Genomic DNA, 26,131 nt, shown 5'->3' on the forward strand with positions numbered 1-26,131 from the left:
GGTTACAGCAGTAAAGGACAGTCAAAGATGCAGCTGGATTTGAAACAAGAATGAACACAAAATAGTAAACATTGTGAGTGATTACTTATGAAGATTTATCATTGTCAGTGGTCCCTCGGAAACGAGGATGTCATCCATCAGGCTTGGCAAGACTTCAGATGACTGAGAAGCCCAATTCTGGATCCACATGTTCTTCCGCTGTGGGGGCACGTTCTTGCGTAGGGGAGTGGAAATCGCCATCCTGGGTTGGCTTCTTTCTCCTTCCTCTGCTGCCACTGTTCCGCCTCACTGTCAAGTCACCAAGCCATGAAGTGGCTTGCGCTTTGATAGACCAGGTAGTGCCATGCTGAGCGATCGGCATTCTCCTTCCAGTCAGTAGTGTTAATGCCTCTGCACTTTAGGGCAACCTTAAGCGTATCCTTTTACATTTGCCTTTGACCGCCCTTTGAGTTTTGTCCAATGGAGAGCTGTGAGAAGAGAACCTGCCAAGGAGGCGGTTTTCAGGCATTTGAAGGCCATGGCCCATCTTTCGGAGTTTGGTCCACAGGAGCAGGGTTTTAATGCTGGTAGATGCAGCTTCGTGAGGATGCTCACGTTAGTCCAGCCAGTCCTCCCATTTAATCCCCAGGATTTGATACGAGTACCGCTGATGGAAGCTCTCAAGGATGTGAGAGTCAGTAGACAGCCCATGTTTCACTGCAGTAGAGGAGGGTGGGAGCTTCAAATGGATATCCTGCAATCTCCGCTCCCACAGATCAGTGACAGTGCTGAACCACAATCCATCAGCAGAGCAGTCGTGCAATGGGAATGGAATGGGTTGCCTTCTCTCAGAATCACAGCATACCTAGACCCTCATTACTCCTTCAGTAAAGGCCTACTCTGGTGTCAGAAAGCCATCTGGGCCAGACTGGCCCAAGTTGCTGAAACCTGTCATCAAATCTTTTCAGGTCTGAGTTCATAATGGCCACTGGTCATGAACAACTCAAGAGCCCCTGATTGGACCATGCAGCCATCCATCCCCTCTGCTGTAGCCAATAGAATAGATTGGGTAAGAGAACACACCTTTTTGTAGAGAGCAAAGCAAAGTTATGCAGTATTCAGCAAACTATCATACAGGACACCCTGTAGGTGTGTAATTGGAAGAATTTTATATTGGTATAGGATAATTATATATGCCTAAAACTAAAATTATTATTGAGTACTGGCAGAGTAAAGTTAGCTTAATAGGACACTGCAGTCACAGGCCAAATGCTTCTATTAAATTCTTTATACTAGTACAGAATATGGATTGACTGTTTTGAAATTATGGACAATTATGTCAAGCTTGAAGATAAGGTGGAAACAATTTACTGCTAAAATGGCCTGGCAAAGTAAATGAGTTATAATTTCTTTGGATATCAAACTGTGTTGTTTGTTTCATGAAATGACTCCCACCATCCATTCAGCACTGTCACTGATCTGTGGAAGAGGAGACTGCAGGACATCCATTTGAAGCTCCCATCCAAATCTTTCCAAGATGGAGGATTGAAGCCCCCACTACAATGGGGTTTTCAAAAATCCAACAGTGGTGAGAAACAATTAATAGTCCAGTGATTAATTATACAGCAAGAATGTCCCATATTAATTCCCAGCCTGCTGAGTTGCTTAACTATAACTAAGGCTGCAAGGGAAATGCTGATATTGGCATCAGTGACATCTGCTGAAACTGTTGGAAGGAATGCGTTTGGTTAAAACAGCCCCCATCATTGATAGTGACTGCAGGCTAATCAAGATATAATCAATATGTAATCAATAACTAATATAACTATAATCAACAACTGATGTTATTAACAATTGGCATGGTTATGGAAGGCTGGTGTTCTAGATTAAGTTAAAAGTAGAAAACCAGATTGTGTATTTTTTTTAATTCATGGGACATGGGCATTGGCTGGATAGCAACCAGCATTTATTGACCTAGAGTCAACCACATTGCTTTGGATCTGGGGTCACATGTAAGCCAGACAAGGCCTGAAGGACATTAGTGAACCAGATGGATCTTTACAACAATGGCAATCATTAGATTTTTAATTCCAGACTTTTTTTTATTGAATTCAAATTCCACCATCTGCCATGGTGGGATTTGAACCCAGGTCCTGGATTACTAGTCCAGTGACAATACCATTATGCCACCACCTTCCCCTCATATCCCAGGGCTCAGCTCAGAGTGGCAGTAGGGGGTCTGGAAGCAGTTCAATTTTTACCAAATTGTAAATAATTGGAGAAGAAAAACTTACCAAAGAGAAACACTGTTATGGCTATTTTACAAGGTATTACAATATACAAATTTGCATTTGGTTTTCAATGATCTCTTAGTGAAAATGTTTTCATTCAATGCAATCTGATCATAAACATAACCTATTTACTTAATGTATTTTAAAATATAAAAAAGTGAAGAAAATACTTATATATGACAAATTATTCTTCACTAATGATTATAGGGATGAAGATGATGAGCAGAATCTTACAGAATCTAAAATGGTGAGATGTAATACTAGATAATTCATGTTGCTTTCTGTTTATTAAACAATAAATTGAGCATTCATAACAGTTAAAAGATAGTTAATAGGAATAGCCACATGTATAATTATAATGTTTGGGATATGCTGAGTAATGAAAAATGAAGACCATTCTTATGCTTTTAGTCTTCTCCCTATCCTTATCTTGTCAAGGTAATGCAAGATTAATGCTCTGTTGAATAACCTCTTTGAAAAAGGAGCTAAGTAAACATTTGGTTATGAACAGAATTTAAGGTCATAAAGAATATAGATAATGCTTTTCTAAAACAATGGAAAATTATGACATGGAGCACTTGGACACATTTTTGTCCAGATTAAATAATTTGTCAAGAATTCATAAGCAGCAGATTATACCTATGAAAAGAACTGTATTAAAAGGTTGAATGGGCAGCCCATTTCACCTATGTCATTGCAACAACAAATATACCTACTCAGCAGACAAGGTGACTGAAAATGAATTAATTGCCCATTTAAGGGCTTCATTTGGCAACAGACGGGAAGACTGTCCACAGACTTTCCCGCCATAGACTTAATCGGGGTGGAGACAGGAAGGTGGCAGGATCCCCACTGGCCACCATACTGCCTGATTAAATTCTCCAATCCTGCCTCCAAACTCATCACTGGGGAAGGTATAAAATACTATCCCTAATTTGCTTAATGACCTTTGGGAACTTTATGGTCTCAGCTGCACAATCTATTGTGCTTCTTAACTTCATGTCTTCTGCAAACATGGATATACAGCGATAAAAACAAAAAAACTGCGGATGCTGGAAATTCAAAACATAAAGCTACATCTCCCGCGCATCCGCCCTCACGCCTTCTCCTCCCTCCCAGAAACATGATAGAGTCCCCCTTGTCCTCACTTATCACCCCACCAGCCTCCGCATTCAAAGGATCATCCTCCGCCATTTCCTCCAACTCCAGCAAGATGCCACCACCAAACACATCTTCCCTTCACCCCCCCTATCGGCATTCTGTAGGGATCGCTCCCTCCGGGACACCCTGGTCCACTCCTCCATCACCCCCTACTCCTCAACCCCCTCTTATTGCACCACCCCATGCCCGCGCAAAAGATGCAACACCTGCCCCTTCACTTCCTCTCTCCTCACCGTCCAAGGGCCCAAACACTCCTTTCAAGTGAAGCAATGTTTCACTTGCATTTCCCCCAACTTAGTCTACTGCATTCGTTGCTCCCAATGTGGTCTCCTCTACATTGGAGAGACCAAACATAAACTGGGCGACTGCTTTGCAGAACACCTGCGGTCTGTCCGCAAGAATGACCCAAACTTCCCTGTCGCTTGCCATTTTAACACTCCACCCTGCTCTCTTGCCCACATGTCTGTCCTTGGCTTGCTGCATTGTTCCAGTGAAGCCCAACGCAAACTGGAGGAACAACACCTCATCTTCCGACTAGGCACTTTACAGCCTTCCGGACTGAATATTGAATTCAAAACCTTTAGGTCTTGACCTCCCTCCCCCATCCCCACCCCCTTTCTGTTTCCCCCTTCCTTTTTTTTCCAATAAATTATATAGATTTTTCTCTTCCCACCTATTTCCATTATTTTTAAATATTTTAAAATCTTTTATGCTCTCCCCACCCCCACTAGAGCTATACCTTGAGTGCCCTACCATCCATTCTTAATTAGCACATTCATTTAGATAATATCACCAATTTTAACACCTATGTGTTCTTTTGTTCTATTGTTGTTTACATCTTTTGATGATCTGCTTCTATCACTGCTTGTTTGACCCTACAATCACACCAACCCCCTCCACTTCTCTCTCTCTCTCTCTCCACCCCCCCCACACACCTTAAACCAGCTTATATTTCAACTCTTTCTTGGACTCGAACTCAAGTTCTGTCGAAGGGTCATGAGGACTCGAAACGTCAACTCTTTTCTTCTCCGCCGATGCTGCCAGACCTGCTGAGTTTTTCCAGGTAACTCTGTTTTTGTTATGGATATACAGCTGTCTATTTCTTCATCCAAACTGTCACCTTATGTAGTGAAAAAAATGGAGAGTCCAACACTGATCCCTGGGGAACACCATTTGCCATATCCCCATCTCACTCTATCGCTCCTCTACAGCCCGTCTCTCTCTCTCTCTCTCTCTCTATCTTCTGCAGCTTTGGTTGCAACTCTTTTTCATCTTGCCACAGTAAATCAACCAGAAGGATCCCCGTAAGGAGAAACGTGCATTGCCAGGAGCCTCTTAGGAGTTCAGAACAAGCATTGTAAAATTGTCCACATAGGCAAAATCATAATGCAATTGAAGGAAAATATCTCCCCAAATTTTCCGGCCTTTAAGCCAAGACCAAGTATGGACTCCTTTAAATACCACTGGAAAAAGTTGTTTCTCAGCTTCTACTGCTCATGGTTTGTGGGCAATGTAGGGGCCTTAACTTCATCATTTGCATATATTAATGACGCCCCCTGCCTGATTACACTTGGAGCTTTGGCTGCCTGAATTGAGTTCTGTCTGAAAAATCAGAACAATTAGGCAATCTGTGGGAATTGGTGAATCAGTCCTCCATGAGATTTTGGTCACACCATTATTCCCCTTTTGGGTGTTAAATGCATGAGAGGAAGATGAAAATTATCTGCTTTGCCTCTTATATGAGTAATTATCTGAAAAATGTTTAAAAGGGAAATAATGAAGAAAGTCAAAGTAATCACAGAGTTTGGGGAAATTATTGATAAAGTTTCTTTCTAGACCCCTTGAGGTGCTGGTTACAGTTCAGTAGGTCTGAAAAAGTCTTTGTAGTCATAAGTAGATCATACTATAAGTTTTTATTGACTCTTAGAGCTATTTACAAATATACAGTGAAGGGTACAAGTTAGGAGCTGTCTCCATGCTTGCTGGTACACACACTGTCCGACGCTCAACTGACCCTGAACGCGGTTCATGTGTTCTCTTACATCATTGTGTGGGCAGTACTGTACTCAGTCCTACATTAACCCTATATGTGCCAGACCCTCATACTACAGACATATACACCTTTTTATTGGTTTTAAGCCACATTGTTAATTCTGTTCTACTTTATCCTTTAAGCCAGATGTATAATCCAGAAATTATTCATTTTCAATTCATAAGATGTTATTTACAAAAAACACTGCTGATACTACTATAAATGGAGTACATCACTGCCAGCAGCTACATTGGGCAACTTCACTAATGAGGCAGGCCCCTCATTTGGAAATTGTATGTTAGCCGTATTAAATCTCACTGGCTAAATGTCGTCACAGTTATCATCTTGCCACTTTGTGCAATGAACACAGAATTGAAGTTATTGTTTTAAATGGGCTTATTCCATAATTTGGTATAACCAATCCTTCTTGTTTTTGAACAGAGAATATTGCATCGACAAAATATTGCAAATAAATATGACAATGATCCTGTGCTAGAACCCACTGTCCATCACAAGCCTGCGAAGAATTCAGATCAACAAACTACTGCTAAAGATTATCAATTGTGAGTCCTTTAATCATTTCCCATACATGTACTGGGTTAAGGGTAGTATAGCATCAGGATTACAAAGTTGCTAAAGTGTCTAGGATTCAACCAAAGACTCCATTAGGCAGTTGTGATCGAGTCTAGAAATGGGTATTTCACATCTGGAAATCAAAAGAACAGGAAGAATGTCATAGGACACAAACATACTCTGGGGCAGCAGGAAACTCCACAAATCAGAAAGGCTTTACCTAAATTGGACAGATATGTATGTCCTTGCAGAGGCAGTAAATTAGCAGTGGGAAAGGATTTAAATTAATAAGTGAAGTATAGCAAACAGTACAGATCTGGATTGAGGGAAATTAAAGAGTGATTTAGTTAGAAAAGCATACAGGAGCTAGATATTGTGGTGGAACAGGAGCCAATAAATAAAAATGCAAACACTTATGCAGCAAGAAAGTGCAAAGATATAATCTCACAGGAAAAAAAAATGACAAAATAAACACATCAGTCAAGACAGCGAGGGAAATTAATCCCTCAAAAGGTCTATGTATAAATGATAAATCTTAGGAATAAAATCTGAAGTTTAGGAGTCTTTGCTGGAGAAGGAGGCTATGATATTTTAGGTATTGATATTGGTTTGATAATGACAGGTTGAGTTAATGTACAGAGGATGTACATTATTTCACATGGAAAGGGCAACTAAGAGTGGGGACAGAGAATGCAATTAAAGTGAGCACAATGGGACTTGATGCGACTAGGTAGAAACACTGCAATCCAGGGTGAGAAAAATGAAATAAAATATAAGCATCTGCTATGGAGGGATTGAATCAAGAACTGTGTAATCCATACAGGAACAGATGTAGTGATTATGGGTGACGTCAAAGTACTCTAATAAATTGTAAAATCCATAAAAAGTGCAGGAGTGAAAACAGGGCAGAAATTTACCCCCATCGGGGGGGTTGTGCAGGGGTGGGCGGGGACAGGCGTGAACCCGATTGGCCCCCCCAATTGGGGCCACGCCGCCATTTTACATGGGCGGACCAATTAAGGCCGGCCCAGCATGACGCGTGCCCAGAAGCGCTGAGCACTCCCTGTGCGGGTGTGGGGGATTCCCTGAGCTCTTTCACGCATGTGCGCAAAACAGTGCAGAGATCTCCCTGAGGCACGGAGGTTGGACGGGCAGCTCAGTTAATTACTTTTTAATAGGCTTTAATAGGCCTGACAGTTGAGCCAGCGCGAGCCAACTCGGCTGCATGCCCGCCGAACTGACAATCTAAATGACGCGTGGTGATGTCGGGACATATGCCCGACATCACTGCGCGTCAATTTATGTGTCGGTGAGTGGGCCCCGCCCCCCCACTCGTCGACCAGAAAATTCTGCCCATGATTCTGGACAAAATATTGGATTATTATATGGAACAATTGCTCAAATAATGTACCGTTGACAGTGTGAGAACTTTACTCTTTGAAGGATAATCTGAGTTAAACTTAGAAAGTTACCTGAGAGTTATCATCAATCAATCAGAATTCGAGTACAACCATAATGGCGGGATGTTGAGTTTTTAATAAGAGTTGAAAATGGGATATAACATTTGTAGTTATTCAGCAAAAACATATGACTGTAACAGTAGTGAGTACTGGTTCAGATCAGGCAGGACTACTAGCATACATGAACAGCTCTTTGTCTCTTCATTTCTTTTCTTGGTGCTCAAGTCTTCTCAACTTATAGAACCTCTCAGGAGCGTTTGAAAGCAGTATTCCTCCCAGACTTGTCCACCACCTTCTGCAACAAACTCTCCCATAAGTCTTTTGCTTCATACCCTTTTTCAGGAATGGATACCTGGATGGATTTTTGACAAGGCCTTTTGGTCTTATGAAGATTTAATTCAATGCAAAATTCCCTATGGGACATGGAGTTCTTTGTCTATACTTTGGGTTAAACATCCTGCCTTTTGATGTCAACCATTTACCATTATTCATCTGGACCTTTGACCATATTTTACTCTGACCATATTTTAACCAATCTTATCCTCATCATCTTCCAAGCTGTCTGTCCCAGACTAGTCCTGACCTCCCATTCATTCCATCTCTGGTACCACACTAACTTCCAAAAGATTTTATTCATTTTGTCATCAGTTATTTATGCCTAGACCCCTTCATGAGGCCTGTTAATAAGCATTCAAAATGACCATTCACAGTTTATATTTCAACTCTTTCTTGGACTCGAACTCAAGTTCTGTCGAAGGGTCATGAGGACTCGAAACGTCAACTCTTTTCTTCTCCGCCGATGCTGCCAGACCTGCTGAGTTTTTCCAGGTAATTCTGTTTTTGTTTTGGATTTCCAGCATCCGCAGTTTTTTTGTTTTTATCTTCACAGTAACCATTCAGTTTAGCTATTTTGATCCCTTTTCAGGCTGATGAACAGGACAAAAGAGCTAAATTTTGATAATGAGGGGAGCGTCTTCCCTGGACATCAAGGCAGAATTTAACCTCATGCGACATCAAGGAGCCCTGGCAAAACTGGAGTCAATGAGAATCAGAGGGAAAACTCTCCGCTGGTTGGAGTCATAATTAGCACAAAGGAAGATAGTTGTGGTTGTTGGAGGTCAATCATCTCAGTTCCAGGACATCACTGCAGGGTTTCCTCAGTGTAGTGTCCTAGGCCCAACCATCTTCAGCTGTTTCATCAATGACCTTCCCTTCATTGTAAGGTCAGAAGTGGGGATGTTCGCTGATGATTGCGCAATGTTCAGCACCATTCGCAACTCCACAGATACTGAAGCAGTCCGTTCCCAAATGCAGCAAGACCTGGACAACATCCAGGCTTGGGCTGATGTGTGGCGCAAATGTTACTTGCCACGTAAGTGCCAGGCAATGACCATCACCAACAAGAGAAAATCCAACCCCACTATCAACATCCTAGGGGTTACCATTGATCAGAAACTGAACTGGACCAGCCATATGAACTCTGTGGCTACAAGTGCCCTTTGATGTCAATGGCAGTCACTCTCACCTCACCTCTGGAGTTCAGCTTTTTGTCCATGTTTGGACTAAGGCTATAATGAGATTAGAAGCTGATTAGCCCTGGCAGAACCCAAACTGAGCGTCAATGAATAGGTTATTGATGAGTAGGCACCACTTGATAGCACTGTTGATAACACTCTCCATCATTTTGCTGATGATCGAGAGTGGGCTGATGGGCTGGTAATTGGCCAGGTTGGATTTGTCCTGCTTTTTGTGTACAGGACTTTCCTTAGCAGTTTTCCACATTGCTGGCTGGATGTCATATTGTAGCTGTATTAGAACACTTTTGACTATTGGCACATCTAGTTCTGGAGCACAGGTCTTCAGCACTATTGCTGGAATATTGTCAGGGCCTTTGCAGCATTCAGTGCCTTAAGCCATTTACTGATATCATGTGGAGTGAATCAAATTGGCTGAAGATGCTGGGGACCTCAGATAGAGGCGGAGATGGATCATCCACTTGGCACTTCTCATTGAAGATAGTTGCAAATGTTTCAGCCTGGGCTCTCCCTTCATTGAGGATGGGGATATTTGTGGAACCTCCTCCTCCTATTAGTTGTTCAATTGTCCAGCACCATTCGTGACTGGATGTGAAAGGATTGCAGAGATTAGATCTGTGTTGTTTGTGGAATCACTTAGCTTTGTTTATCCCTTGCTGCTTTTGCTTGTTGGCCTGCAAGTAATTTTTATGATAGTTTCATCAGGTTGACACCTCATTTTTAGGTTTGCCTGGTGCTGTTCCTGGCATGCTTTCCTGCACTGTTCATTAAACCAGTGTTGATGCCCCAGCTTGATGGTAATGGTAGAGTGGTACTATGCTGGCCCATGAGGTCACAGATTGTGGTTTTATTCTATTTTGCTACTGCTGATGGCCCTCAGGGCCTCATGGATGCCCAATTTTGAAGTGCTGAATCTATTTGATATCTATCCCATTTAGCCCAGGTAGCACACAACAAAATGAAGGGTATCCTCAATGTGAAGATGCGACTTCATCTCCACAAGGACATTGTGATGGTCAGTAGTGGTACTATCAAACCACTCTTGATGATGAACATTGAAGTCCCCCACCCAGAGTACATTCTGTACCCTTGCCACCCTCAGTGCTTCCTCCAAATGATGTTCAACATGGAAAAGTACTGATTCATCAGGTGTGTGTGCGCGTGTGTGTGGGGTAGGTGGTAATCAGCAGTAGGTTCCCTTGCCCATGTTTCACCTGATGCCATAAAACTTAATGGGGTCCAAACTCCCAGGGCAATGCTCTCACAACTGTATACCGCTGTGCTGCCACCTTGGCAGAGCTGTTCTGTCAGTGGGACAGCACATACCCAGGGATGGGGATGGTGGTGTCTGGGACATTGTCTATAAGATATAATTCCATGACTTTGTCAGGCTGTTATTGTTATTGGATCTCATGATGTTATCCAATTGACCCATACTGTTTTTGAAATTGAGGCAGCCTAGGCCACTCATTTATTTCGTGCAGCCTGCCAGTCCTATGTTAATGAGACACAGCTCTCAAAATGGGCCCAGTTCTTTCATTGTAACTATTGGGCCCACTCCACTAGCAGAATGTCATGTGGGTGAGTGGTGGAATCTGCTCCAACGTTTCTAAAAACATGCAAATTAAAATAACAAAAAAATATTAAAACCTTCTCATAAAATTGTACGTGGCCTATTGACGATATATCCAAAAACATTTACCATCCCCTCAGAGGCATGAATCTTTGCTCCTTTTTTGAAGCTTGCTTTATTCCACAGGAATTTCCCACCCGATCTTGTTCAAGTGCAGGGCCAAAACTGAAAGGATTCCAGTGTTGCCTTTATCTTTTGCCATAATTCCTGTATTATCTAGCTGCTTCGGATTGAACAATTTCAGTATTCCAAAATGATGGATTTTAACTTGGTAAGCATGTTAGAGCATGCAATGAAGTGTTTAGCAACACTGTGTGGATGCAAGTATTAGTAACACAAAGTGTAAGAGAGAGAGAAAGTCAGAGAAAGAATGTGAAATTAGGAAAAATGAGTCACAATTGCAAGAGGAAGAACTGTCATGTGAACAGTGCCATGGTCAGGGGGCGGGGGGGCTTCATCATATATCACAACAGATTGTATAAATCATTATAAAAGAACTTGCCATGAGCAATTCTACAAAACATTTACTACATTATGCTATAATTTAAGATTGCTGTACTGTAAAACATTATATCCAAACACACATGGACAACATTGAGATTCTACAACAATTTATGTTACTGTTTTCTTAGTCTGATGATGCGCACAGGTCAACTGGAGGAGAGAATGAATGAAATGAATTCTAAAATAGATTGGATTATGGAGCAGCTTGAGAAGCAAAGATCTGTGCGGAGTAGAAAACAGGTTACAACTGATATCACTGAGTGAGTAGACATTGTTCCAGTTTGACGGTATTTTAAATGACTAATTTCTCTTAGTAGTTTTACAGCCTCCCTGTAAGCAAAATTGGTCTCCCACAATCTGGAGCTGTACTTTTAAAGTGATTAACTTGTCTTTCACAGAATTGGATTCCTTACGATTGTCGATTACTCATTTGTGGTAATAATATCAAATAGCATCGTCTCCATTACAACACCACTCTACAGTTTATATAATAAATGGGATTTTACAGGTTTGGATAAACTTCTTTACAAATACATGAAAGAATAAAACCAACAAATTCAGCAATACTAGTTTGATAATCACATAGGTGTAATGAGCAATAGGTTAATTTGTCTTTTCAACAAATACATCTCAAACCATGAAAAAAGCCTGTTCATTTTATTGGCATACTTAGTAAAAACTAAAATACAGCTTCAGATTTTTGCCTTTTCAACATCCTTCCCCATCAACAGTATTTCTGGCGTTGAGCACCCTGCACAACAGGAATTCAGGAGTTATCTGCACGTTTCAGTGTGTTGCTTATAAACTTTAAAGTCAGCCAGATATATTAACATAATGAACTCATCAGACATGATAAAGGTGTTCAAAATTATGAGGGGTTTGGACAATGTAGATAGGGAGAAACTGTTTCCATTGGTGGAAAGATGGAGAACCAGAGGGCACTGATTAAAAGTGATTGAAGAAACAACCAGAAGCAACATGAGGAAGAACTTTTTTTTTTGAACACAGCAAGTGGTGCTGCCCAAAAGTGTGATGGAGGAAGATTCAATCATGGGCCAGAATTTTCTGATTAGCGTGTGGGGGCAGGCCCTGCACTCCGACGCGTAAAACAATGCGCGGTGATGTCGGGCGTGCGTCCCGACGTCACCACGTGTCATTCTGATCTTTTGTTTGGCGGGTGCACACCGGAGTCGGCTGCGCACCCGCCGAACTGTCAAAGGCCTGTTAAGGCCATTAATAAACTAATTAACATCATTGTTAGGACTGCCCATCCAACCTTAAGCTTGGCAGGCAGGCAAAGAGCCCAGGCGGCCTTCGTATTTTTCATGAAACCGCATCTGCGGGCTGGATGGGGTTTCATGAAGGTTTTATTAATTAAATAAAATTTATCATCAAAATTCATAAACATGTCCCAGCTTATGTGACACTGATATATGAGGGGACATGTCTGAATAATTTTCTTTTTTCTTTTTTCCCCAACTTTACAACTACATTTAACCTCCCTGAGACACAGAGCTGCATCAGGGAGATTTCTGCACTCTTTCACGCACAAGCACAAAAGAGTGCAGGCACCAACTCTCCTTCCTCCCCCCCCCGCCCGCACAGGTAGCGCCACTACCAGGTGCGCATCATGCTGGGCGTGCCTTAATTGGCCCAGCCATGTAAAATGGCGACGGGTGGCGATTGGCTCCGTGCCCAACCACGACAGGGAGAAAATTCTCCCCATGGCTTGCAAAAGGGAACTGGATAATTATCTGAAGAGGAAAGATGTGCAGGCTACACAGAAAAGACAGGGGAGTGGGACTGAATTACTCTCGCAGTGAGCTGGCACAGACGCGATGGGTCGAATCGTCTCCTGTGTTGTAACCATTTTAGAACAGTGGGAACAAATTGGTGTTTCCAAGAAAGAAAACGCTCTACTATTAAAATGTTTATTTTCTGTTTTGCTTACAGTCTGCATTTCTATGCATACATAATTTCAACAGTGATTACACTTCAAAAAGGAGATTTCTCCCAGCACCTATGGAATTTATGACATATAAGGAAATAGCCCCTAAAAGGGCTGAAACCTTTTATAAATGAAAATTTGGTGCTGACAGAAAAGTGAACTAACTGTTCACATTGGCGAAGTGGATATATTTGTGCAACACTACTAACTTTGATACAAAAATTTTGAAGATCTTGGTGTAGGAGGTTCACCATCAAAGGAAAACTTATTTGCTGATTTAAGTCACTGAAATTAAAACAGGTGTCTACTGTGGAGGGAGATATTGTACCTTGTTACAAATGAAGAACAAGAATGCTGACATTAGGAGAAAAGCAGAGCATGTTCACCACAAGTGAACCCATTTCTTGTGGGGTCTATTAACCTATTTGGGAACTGCTACATATTCTGGGAGGCACGATTTAAAGCAGTGCAAACAATCATTGCACTTATACGCATGTACTCTTTCACTTTGCCTAAACTGGTAGTCTACATTATTCCTGAAGGCTGATGCTGAAGAGTGCAATCTGCATGCTCCTCTATTGTTAGGATCTTTTCTATTGAAGTTAGTAGCCACAGATGCCAAGGATAGCTCTGTGCTATGTCTGAGTAAACAGAGGCCAGCATCTTCCGGTCGGTGAGCGGGGGGGTGGGGCCCACTCACCGACGCATAAAATGGCGCGGGGTAACATCAGACGTGCGCCCCGACATCATTTAGATTGTCAGTTCGGCAGGCGCACATCAGAGTCGGATGCGTGCCCGCTGACCTGTCAACGGCCTATTTAGACCATTCAAAAAACAATTAAGCTCATACGTTCTGATGGGCAGGTCCACTAGAGATTGGTGGGCAGGTCGGGAGTGCTGGCGGCCATCTGAAAAAGCATGAAACCTCATCCACAGGCAGGATGAGGTTTCATTGCTGAATCAAAAAATTAAGAGACACTTTTAATCAACGTTATGTCCATGTCCCAACTCATGTGACATTGTCACATGAGGGGACATGGATGGTGAATGAAATTTTCTCTGCAGTAACTTTTTTACTTTAGGAACTGATCTCCCTGAGGCAGCACTTAGTCTCAGGGAGATCAGAGCGCTCCTTCGCTTGCATGCGTGAAGGAGCATACGTCCGATTTTAGGAATTCCTCCCCACCCGCACAGGAAGCGCATAGGGCTTCCCTGCAGACATCATACTGGGCAGGCTTTAATTGCCCATCCACTAAAAATGGTGGCACTGATTGGAGGGCCGCCCGCCCACGCACCTCCCTCCCAACGGTGGTGGGGGGGTGGGGGGGTGGAATTTTGCCCAGAGTGTGATGGCAGTTCATATTTCACTCTGCAAGATTCCCTCTCAGATATAACAAACAATATATTCTTCATTTGTAGCGAGGTACAAGATTTCCCTCCACAACAGACCTGTTTTAACTGCAATGACTTACATCTGCAAATAGAGCTTTCCATTGGTGCATCTTCCACACAAAACCTTCAAAATATGAGGAGATCTAGAGTATAGTTTATACAGAATGTTTGCTGCCATTATGGAGCCATCTAAATATGCAAGTCAAACACTTATTAATAACTTCTTGAGTCTCCAACTAGTGTCTCCTCTTTCAATAATGTGAACACCATGGAATGTTACTCAGGCTGCCCCCTGGATAATGGTCACTGTATGCAGAATTATCAGTTTTGATCACGTCACTTGAACATTGATTAAATTGAAAATCCATTTCTTTCATGAAAACCTAAGATAGGTTTGACAAGCTGTTATGCCTATCCAGTTACTGTTTGCAACTTTTAACACTCCATGGAATCCTGCCATCCAGTAAACCTTTAAAACCCTGTGATGGAATCCATCTGGTCCTTGAGATTTTTCACTCTTTAGAAATGAAGAAAACAATGACCCTATTGTTTTGTTTACATTAATTTTGGCGAGTCCCCATCTCCGATTCAACATTCGTTTTCTTAGGATGCCCAGCATACTATCCTTTCACTCTACTGTTAAAACTGATGGAAAGTCATAATTCAACATGGCCAGCATTTCCTTACTTTCACGTTTAATATCACCAGTTTTAAAAGGGCCCATTTCTATTGCTTAATTCAGTCAAAGTCTCCACTGCCTGCTTATCTTGTGTTATGTCTGCTCTTATCTTTGAGGTAGTCACTAAGGCAATTCCTTACCATCTACCAGTTTCACCATTCTTCCCTTAGACCTTATAGCTTGATGTATTCAGTTCCCAGTCCTGACCATCTTGCTGTCTCAGTAATGGCTACTTTGTCAATTATATCTTCTAAATTGAATGTGTGGCTGCAGTGTAATTTATTCTTTGGACTCTGTGCATTTATACAGTGGTAACACTGATTTGGATCACATGCCCTAATCTATTTTTCTGTTCTGATATTTTTCTCACATTTCTTAATTCTTGCTCTTGATTAATTACTTTATTTGTTCAGAAGTTTGTTTCAATAAGTCAGAACCTGGGACTCCAGATTAAACCCATTTTTATGGATGAAGCACACGGTGTGGGCAGGTCCTTACCAAAACATTATCTGTGATTCTACTTTCTAAAAGACTTTGATATTTAAACAAGATCACATATGCCATAAGATAGGTGATATGATCAGGTTTCAGGGCCACCTCACATTCAAGAAGTGGGAAAATTTAAGGCATGGTTGTCTAAGGTTTTCCTGTGAGGCTGAGAGGAGTATATCAGCTATTCCTGGCTTCAGCAAGGCAAGTCAAAAACCTAACTGTGTCTGACTCTTGCGGCTGATCCTGGGTTGGCCTCGTGATAAAGCAGTAGCAGCTTAGGTCTATTAAAAATGTACCTTACACCAGATGACATTACTTTTAACTGACATATACATAAACATATACATACATATATATATATATATATATATATAGGCCACTGCTGAGGAGAGTAGTTTGAAATCACATATGGCAGAATGTTGATGGTTTTACAGCAGATACATAAGTTGAGGCATTTAAACTATCTACCCAGTGGAAAATCATGCCAAGTCTATCATCCAATTTAGCAGACATCTGCTAGAAAATTGAAAAACTATTCCCTGGATAAAGAACTGTTAACTGAAAAATGAGCATTACAGATTCATAACAAGGTGTTTTAGTCAAGCACAAGTTTATTCATATCTGAATCTTGAGATAAATTACTACTCAAATAAATTCTTAAATTTTATACACTGCAAAGTATTTAAATTTCCATAAGAAAGTTACAAAATTTATTATGAATTGAACTGTATTGAAACAGTAAAATATTCTACGACTTTAGTTCAACTGATTTACCATGTAACTCAAACGATCATGTAAATTTATATTTTACCGTTTGAAATGAGGGCATGTATAAACAATAATGCAATAGGAAGTGGTAAAATAGGCCAATCAGGTGCTGTATGTGGACATAAAAAAAGGTCTGCGTTTTGCTGTCAGCAGTGAACAAATGTTACTAGCCATTTATTACATCTGTACTTACACACAGACTTTTTATGGGCTTTTGCACTGGAACTTGAGGTGATCAGAAATCCAATTCAGCACTGCGCCCTCCACAGAGTATCTGGGATTTGCTTAACCTCGTCGCCAAATTGCAAAATTCTCACTGAGGCATGCAGAATTTGAACTAGGAAGTGCAAGTTATATTTTTAAATTAATGCCAAATCATGTGCAGAAAATAAAGGAAGTGAAAGGAAGATGAGATTAAAAGAGATGAGACAGAAACATTTTTTAAAGAATTACATTTTTATTTTAAAAAAAATCTCAAACAATAATTAAGATCTGACGGAATGAAGCCCCACACTTGTAAAAGTTAATGTTCAGTGCTAGAGTGGTTCTTTGGCAGTAATCAAAACTTACCACGCATTAAAGATTTACTTACACTGGAATGAACAAACCTAAATTTTTCTGTGATTAATAGTTACGTATTATGTAAGTACTATAACTTCATGTCCTTTCATATGTTAAGATGGCGAAACTGTAGGAAAATTTGTGAAAGACAACATGACATCAATTTATTGTATTTAACTGCACAGTTGTAGTCCCTGGAAGTCTGATTTACTATTTAATAAAAGAGGAAGCTGATAACTTCCCCATATTTTCCACAAAATCCAGGGCAATATGGATACCTAGATGAACAGCATGGCTTTTTCTTACCCTTGCCTTTTGTTGTATACTGGGAAATATTACACCTTGCTCATGCATTAGAATATATGACATCTTCTATAACTCATTCTTTTGAGATTGTTAGAAAATACATGTTACAATAACATTTTATATAACTTTATTAGTAGGTAAAGCTTGTGTTCCATCTAATATGTTGCATTGAGGAATTACTTGCTGTGTATCAATATGTAAAGGTTATGAAATGCAAAAAGCAAAATAGAGTTTCTCAGTGAGAAAGATCAGATAGCTAACATTACAATGACCATCTGCTTGTTTTATTTACAGAATTTAGAAAAAAATAAAATGTCGACATACAAGGAGTCTTTTAACACTTCATTGTGTCACTTGAAATGGTTATCAAGTCGTCTTTTATGTCCATGTGCTGGCCTTAGGAACCACCAAGATTTATTTCTTCTACTGATGAGCCAGAGACCTATTAGGAATCCTTTGAATGGAATTAAGAATCAATATCCATAGGGTTTATTGTCTCTTTAATAAATCAGGGAACTAGAAAGAATAATTTGTGGATCAATAATCCAATTTCTTTAATGTCAATAGGCAGGTTATATTGTTCAAAGACAGTATAATCAAAGCAGTTACCAAAAATATTTTGCTTGATTCTCTAGCCTGAATTAGAAGACAACACTTGGAAGACATGACACTTAGGAGACAATTTGAATCATAGCTCAACTTGATTGTACAAGAAAAATGAAAGGACAGCTTTGGTGAAAAAAATTATAACAACAACAGTCCTACTTTTGGAAACATGGATTCGCCTTTAGGGCGCAGAAATATCAGCAAAACGACCCTGTTTAATAATCTTCTTACTCTATTTAGAATTTAAAAATGTATTAGCAAGAATGTGATAATAAAAACATTGTTGCTGATGCCAGCATTATGTCTTCTGGTTCCCAGAGGTTTGTAATATCACTTTTAAGACACAAATATTGGAGCTGATTTCTTGGTGCATTTCTTTAGAGCTTACTCTGTGCTACATAACTATAGATTGTTACTTTGGTACACAGACTGTAGCATAGTAGTGAGTGATGCAGCATTCTGCATACTTAAGTATAAATGCGCATAACAATATTATCAACTCTTTTCAAATAGTATATCAGTATAAAACCAGGTGCTTTTATAAAACAAAAACCACTATAATAATTTATATATGAACAGTTTATAAGTAAGAACAGTGTTAGGGAGAAGTGAGAGGGGAATAAAATAACCAAATTCACAAGAAGAAGAATGATCTGTAAAGTGACATTGTTATGACGTGGCAGGTGATATATGCCAGGCAGACCAAATCCACAACTTGGCCATGTTATCACACCAGTTTTTCAATTTGTATTTATTACGAGAAGATTTGGGCACTGAATTCAGAAGTAATGAGTCCACTAATACCTTTAGAAATTTTCAAAACTAAATTAAAACATATATTAACAAAAGAAAAGATTTCCAGCACATACATAAGATTACAGTTATGTAATATTAAAAAAATAAAAAAATTCCTAATTAAACTGACTCCCACCTATACACCCCCTTTAAGGCAACAGTCCAAAATAGATTTTTTAAATTTAAATAGTGAGCCAGCATGTTTAGCATAGCACCCACTCGACAGTGGAATTCCAAAGGCTTTTCTCCAACTTTAGTTACTGGATGCAACAGACTTTTACAAAAATGGCCAGAGGCATCCTCAAGGCTGTTTCACATACTTCTGTCTGATCTTACATGGCTGTCCCCCCAACATCACCTTCCTTCATTCTTTATATATGTTTCTCTCTCTTTAATCTGTAACTTTTATTGCTTTATGTATCTTTGGAAATGTACTTTTCCCCATAATATAAAAATCTTTCATGTTGCTAATATAGTCAGGACCTTTGGGAAAAATAAACATAGTAACCTTGGCCTATTTATCTTGTTAGTTGTAAACATCCTAACATCCCTTTGAAACCCAAACAATTCCTTCACATATCCAAAAATGCAAATTTCCTTCACATCCCAAGACCTCATCCATGTTTACTCATTAGCATTTTAAAAACCTTTTACCCCTAACTTCTTTTGATAATTTCAAGCTTGCAGCCTATCTGACTCTAATTTAATTAAATCACAGACAGAACTATCTGCACGCACACCCATGAACCTACTTTACAATAAAGCACAATAATATTAGGAAACTTATCACAGTTTCGTGACAGCCTGTAGATAGACAATATATTAGCACAAACTTGGATGAAAGAAATGATGCGAGTAGAAGCACAGCATCACTTTTAGCTTCAGCAAAACAGGAATAGCAAATAATTCCCAGATTAGATCTAGATATTCAGCTGTATGTATCCCATTTTTCAGGGGATAGATGGCTTCCAATATGGTGACCAGCAAGCACAGGCTTGTTACAAATTCGAAATGTGGTATCCACCATCTTGATAATGGACACAAAATTGGCATGTCATGCCCACACCTGAAACATACATTTGTCCCTTTACATTTTCAAATAAGGGCCAGCTGCATACAGGAAAAACAGATCGTACATCGAGCCAAACTGGCAGTCTGGCGCCCAACAAAACAAGTTTTTTTTTAAAAAAAGAAAGACCTGAACATAGAGCAGGGAGGAAGGGGAATAGTTCACCACCACCCCCCCCTGCCCCCACCCCCCACACATATTCAATGTCTGGCCTCAGCAAGCCACCACTTATCTTCATCCACCACCACCACCAGCACCCCCACCCACCCACTGACTCCAACTCTGATTATGGCTGGCTCCTGCCCTGTGTAACTCTCCCCACGCCCAGTTCACCACAACATCAGTTCTGGCCACCCTCTAGTTCACTTAACTGAGGCCGCTGTGACACAAGTAGCTGTCTGATCTCCAGCTGTGCTTCTCCTGTGAGCTTGAGACCCAATCTTGGGTGTGCCTTGGACATTACCATTCAGGTTCAGGGATCGTTTCCTGTGCCTCCACATCCAAAGATGGTCGTGCCTGAATTTATTATTTATTCATAAATGCTGCCTGATTTTCTCATTCATTTCAGATTTCTAGCATCTGCAGTATTTTATATTTTGTTCTACTGATTTACCAGGTTAACAGAATGCTCCCCAAAACAGACATAAAAAAAAAGTACAATTCAACCATATCTCAGGCGTGTGTTTCTTGTGTGTCATTCACAAGATTGATATGGTCAAATGTTTGTCTAATACTATCTCAATTATTTAAAAAAATCATATTTAGTTACCCAGTGGTATCTTAAACTTTTATGATTCCACTCCAAATTACATTCTTTGCAAACTTTCTGATGTAAGTTCTATATTTGGCTTTCACTTGTTGTCCTATTTAAAATCAAGTAATATTCCACATTCACCTCAGTTTAATATAATTAACTAATTCATGAGGTTTCATTGCAGGGTGATGGGTGTGGCGGTGGCAAAGAGGGCCGGAGGACCAGTGGATCAAAAGACCGGCTAATGCTCTGGGGACAAGGGTTCAAATTCTACCATGGCAGCTGGTGAAATTTAAAATTCAGTTAATAAATCTGGAGTTAAAAGCTAGTCAAATGATGACTATGAAACCTGTGGTAATTATGGTTTTGTCTGAATGTGTTGTATACCTTTAAGAAGAATGTTATAAAGGAAGATCACATGATCTTGCATAACTAATAGAAGAGTAGCGCGGGCTACCTCTGTAGTCAGTAGTTAATAGTCAGTAGCATGGAGATAGGGTTTGATGTGAAAGCACATGAGTAGCTGCTGAGTACCTTTGTAAATAAACAGAATGTGTTCCATCTAAGTGGTGTCTGCTGATCAACTCTATTTACAGTACCAACTCAGCCATCCCAAAACAAGCGTGCAACTGGGATCTACAAGTCCCAACAAAACCATTGTTGATTGTCATAAAAACCTTCCTGGTTCACCAATGCCTTTTAAGGAAGGAAATCTGCCATCCTTACCTGGTGTGGCCTACATGTGACTCTAGACCCACAGCAAAGTGGTTGGCTCCTAATTGGCCTCTAAAATGGCCTAGCGAGCTACTCAGTTATATCAAACTGCTACAAAGCCTTAAACAAATGAAACCGGATGGACCACCTGGCATCAACCTTGGTATTGGAAACAATAACAGCACACCCAGCCTTGGAGAGCTTGTGGCAAAATTGGGAGAGCTGTCTCACAGACTAGTCATGCAACAACCTGACAGTCCTACTAACGGAATCATACCGTCCATCAATGTGCCAGTCACCACCATCACCACCCTTGGGTATGTCCTGTCCCTCCAACAAGGCAAACTCACCAGAGCTGACAGCACAATGGTAGACAGTTGGGAGGGAGTTACCCTGGAAGACTCAGGGCATCAGGTCAAACAGGGACAAGGAAACTTCTTGCTGGTTATCACTTACCATCCCCCACTGAACTGATGAATCAGTACTCCATGTTAAACACCACTTGAGAATGGCAAAGGCACAAAATGAGTGGGGGACTTCAACGTCCATCACCAATAGTGGCTCAGAAGCATCATTGCTGACCGAGCTGGCAAAGTCCTGAAAGACATAGCTGCTAGGCTGGGTCTGTGAAAGGTGATGAAGGAGGCAACAAGAGGGAAAAACTTACTTGACCTCATCCTCACCGATCTAACTGCTGCAGATACATCTATCTATGAAAGCGTGACCACCCTACTGTCCTTGTGGAGACTAAGTCCCATCTTCACGTTGAGGAAATCTCCATCGTGTTGTGTGGCACTACCACCATGCTAAATGGGACAGATTTTGAACAGATCTAGCAACTCAAGACAGGGCATCCATGAGGCACTGTGGGCCATCAGCAGTAGCAGGATTGTACTCAATCACAACCTCATGGCCCAGCAAAACCCCCAGTCTACCATTACCACCGAGCCAGAGGATCAACCCTGGTTCAAGAGTGCAGTAGAGCATGCCAGGAACAGCACCAGGCATACCTAAAAATGAGGTGTCAACTTGGTGAAGCTATAACACAGGACTACTTGCATGTTAAACAGCAGAAGCAGCATGTGATATACAGAGCTAAGCGATCCCACAACCAACAGATCAGATCTAAGCTCTGCAATCCTGCCACAAGCAGTCATGAATGGTGGTGGATAATTGAACAATTCACTGAAGGAGGAGGCTCCACAAATATCCCCATCCTCAATGATGGGGGAGCCTGGCACATCAATGCAATAGAGAATACAGAAGCATCGGCTACAATCTTCAGCCAGAAGTGCTGAGTAGATGATCCATCTCAGCCTCCAGCCAATTCGATTCACTCCACGTGATATCAAGAAATGGCTGAAGGCACTGGATACTGCAAAAGCTATGAGCCCTGACAATATTCCATCAATATTACTGAAGACCTGTGCTCCAGAACTAGCTGCATCTCCAGCCAAGCCATTCCGGTACAGTTACAACACTGACAACTACTCAGGAATGTGGAAAATTGCCTAGGTGTGTCCTGTCCATAAAAAGTAAGACAAATTCACCCCAGCCAATTACCACCCCATCAACCTACTCTCAATCATCAGCAAAGTAATGGGAATTTTGCTATCAGTGCTATCAAGCAGCATTTGCTTAGCAATAACCTGTCCACTGACACCCAGTTTGGGTTGCGCCAGGGCCACTCAGCTCCTGACCTGATTACAACCTTGGTCCAAACATGGACAAGAAAGCTGAACTCTCGAGCTGATGTGAAAGTGACTGCCCTTGACTGAATATGGCATCAAGGAGCCCTAGCAAAACTGAAGTCATTGGGAATCAGGGGGAAACTCTCCACTAGTTTCAGTCCTACCTAGCACAAGCTAAGATGGTTGTGGTTGTTGGAAGTTAATCATTTCAGTCCTGAAACATTGCAGCGGGAGTTCCTCAGAGTACTGTTCTAGGCCCAACCATTTTCAGCTGTTTCATCAATGACCTTCCCTCATCATAAGGTCAGTAGTAGGGATGTTCGCAGTTGATGGCACAATGCTCAGCACCATTCATGACTCCTAAGATGCTGAAGCAGTTAGTGTCCTTTGCAGCAAGACCTGGACAATATCCAGACTTGGGCTGATAAGTGGCAAGTTACATTCACACCACACAAGTGCCAGACAATAACCATCCCTAACAAGAGAGAATCTAATCATCTCCCCTTGACATTCAATGGCATTACCATCTCTGAATGCCCTACTATCAAAATCATGGGGGTAACCATTGACCAGAAACTGAACTGGACCAGCCATATAAATACTGTGGTTACAAGAGCAGGGCAAAGTCTGGGAATTCTGCAGACAGTAACCCACCTCCTAACTTCCCAAGGCCTGTCCATCAACTACAAGGCACAAGCAAGAGTATGACTGGTGAGTGCAGCTTCAACAACACTCAATAAGCTCGATACCATCCAGGACAAAGCAGCCCGCTTGATTGGCACCTTAAACCTTCAGTCCCCCCATCACTGATGCACAGTGGCAGCAGTTTGCATCATCTACAAGATGCACTGCAGCAACTCACCAAGGCTCCTTAGACAGTACTTTCCAAAGCCACAACCTCTACCACCTAGAAGGATAAGGGCAGTAGATGCATGGGAACACCACCACCTGCAAGTTCCCTTCCAAGTCACACCATCCTGACTTGAAACTATATCGCCATTCCTTCACTGTTGCTGGGTCAAAATACTGGAACTCCCTTCCTAACAACAATGTGGGTGTTCCTACACACATGGACTGCAGAAGTTCAAGGCAGCAGCATACCACCACCTTCTCAAGGACAATGAGCGATGGACAATAAATGCTGATCTAGCCAATGGCACTCACATCCCATGAACAAATGGGAAAAAAAATGCATCCTTTCAAGATGAGTAGTCACGGCTGCTCCGTCCTTGTTTACAGTTCAGTTTTCCGAAGCTCTGATCACTTTTGGCTTTTCACTTTGATGCTCTCAAGACTTATTTAGTGACTAGAAATGTACAGAATATTTAACGTAATCCAGAGCATTGTATAGTTTAGGCATCACTTGCCCCAAATTTTAATGCAAAAGGCGTTCAATACCAAAAATGTTTTAGCTGCACTGTTTCATTTCAGTAACAGTTATAGAAAAATTATGTCTCATGTAATAAAGAGGACAGTAGCAACATGCAGGCAAAATTGGCTGAGTGACTGGAAACAGAGTAATGATCAAAGAATGTTTTTCAGGCTGGAGGAAGGTTTGTATTGGAGTTCCCCAAGTATCACTACTGGGACCCTTGCTTTTTCTGATATATACTAATGATCAGGAAACAATTCCAAAGTTTACAACTGATACAAAACTTGGACATTGTAAACTGTGAGGAGGACAGTGTAGAACTTCAAAAGACACAGGCAAGTTGGTGGAATGGGCAGATGGGTGGCAGCTGAAGTTCAATGCAGAGAAATATGCAGTGACTCTCCATGTTCTTCCTACCAAAATGAGACTGTATAAAATAAAGGGTACAACTCTAAAGATGGTGCAAGAGCAGTGAGATATGGGTGTAAATGTGCATAAGTCATTGAAGGTGGCAGGACTGGTTGAGAGAGCAGTTAAGGAATACAGTATCCTAGGCTTTATTAATAGGTGCATAGAGTACAAGAGCAGAGGTTATTTTGAACTTATATAAGACACTAGTTAGACCTTAGCTGGAGTATTGCATCCAGTTCTGGGTGCCGCATTTTAGGAAGGATATGAAGACATTGGAGAGTGCAGAAGAGATTTCCGAGAATGAAGTTTCTCATCCCTGGAACCAGTTATAAATATAGATTGGAGAAATTGGAGAATGGAGAAAAGAAGGCTGAGAGGAGCTTTGTTAGCAGTATTCAAAATCATGAGGGGCTTGGACAGAGTAGACAGGGGAAACTGTTCCCACTCGCGAAAGGATTGAAAATGAGAAGGCACATATTTATAGTAATTGGCAAAAAGAAGCAAAAGCTATATGATGCAAAAACAAAACACTCCTTCAACAGCAAGTGGTTAGGGTCTGGAATGCACTGCCTGAGTGAGGCAGGTTCAGTTGAGGCATTCAAGAGGGAATTATGATTATTTTAAAAGGAACAATCTGCAGGATTTCAGGGAGAAGGCAGGAGAATAGCATTAGGTGAAATGCTCATTCAGAGAGCCAGTGCAGACACGATGAGCTGAAAGGCCTCCTTCAGTGCTGTAACAATTCTGAGCTTAGCATTTTATTTGCTGTTAATGTGTCCTTTCGGATTAGAACAACATCAAGTCCCAAGTCTACAAATACTTTTAAAATCTCAATTTCACCCATTACTATTGAAACCATTTATTTTCAAAGCGAGGACACGATGTGCAATGTATAAAAAAAACACTATTTGATTGATGGTCAAAATTGACCTCTGACTCTGCACATTCTTTAGACCTGTGCCATTAAGTGTGTATTGCCTCTCTTTCTGCCAAAATACGTCATCTCTGACTTAATTATTAAATTCCATCTGCCACCTGTCTGTCAATTCTACCAGCCTATATCCAGTTGTAGTCGAATGGTATCATCCTCACTGTTTGCCACATCTCCATGTTTGGCATCATTGACAAATTTTGAAACTTTACTCTGAATTCCAATTTCAAATTCTTTTATATCAAAAAAAAAGTGGTCCTAGCACTGAACCTTGGGGAACACTACTGCCTACCATCCTCCAGTCTGAAGAACAACTAATTACTTGCCGTTTTCTGTCCTTTAGCCAATTTTTTTATCCAAGTTGACACTGACCTTTCTATTCCATGAGTCTCAATTTTGTTATCCGGCCTTTTGTGGTACTTTGTCAATGCTTTCTTAAAATCCATATAGACAACATCCACTACATTCCCCTCA

At 41.0% G+C, this 26,131-nt stretch overlaps 1 protein-coding gene across 1 annotated transcript in view; it reads left to right on the forward strand.

Annotated features, from left to right (window-relative positions):
• Positions 1–18,215, forward strand: part of LOC121281113 (polycystic kidney disease 2-like 2 protein) — a 78,132-nt gene extending 59,917 nt beyond the window's left edge. Inside the window, exons 12-15 of the mRNA XM_041193812.1 lie at positions 2,478–2,517; positions 5,905–6,026; positions 11,297–11,428; positions 17,950–18,215. Coding sequence (XP_041049746.1) covers positions 2,478–2,517; positions 5,905–6,026; positions 11,297–11,428; positions 17,950–17,959 — 304 coding nt within the window. The 3' untranslated portion in view covers positions 17,960–18,215. The remainder of the gene's footprint in view (positions 1–2,477; positions 2,518–5,904; positions 6,027–11,296; positions 11,429–17,949) is intronic.
• Positions 18,216–26,131: the final 7,916 nt, after the last annotated feature.

Source organism: Carcharodon carcharias, chromosome 8, assembly GCF_017639515.1.
Source record: "Carcharodon carcharias isolate sCarCar2 chromosome 8, sCarCar2.pri, whole genome shotgun sequence".
In the NCBI taxonomy this organism is placed as follows: Eukaryota; Metazoa; Chordata; class Chondrichthyes; order Lamniformes; family Lamnidae; genus Carcharodon; species Carcharodon carcharias.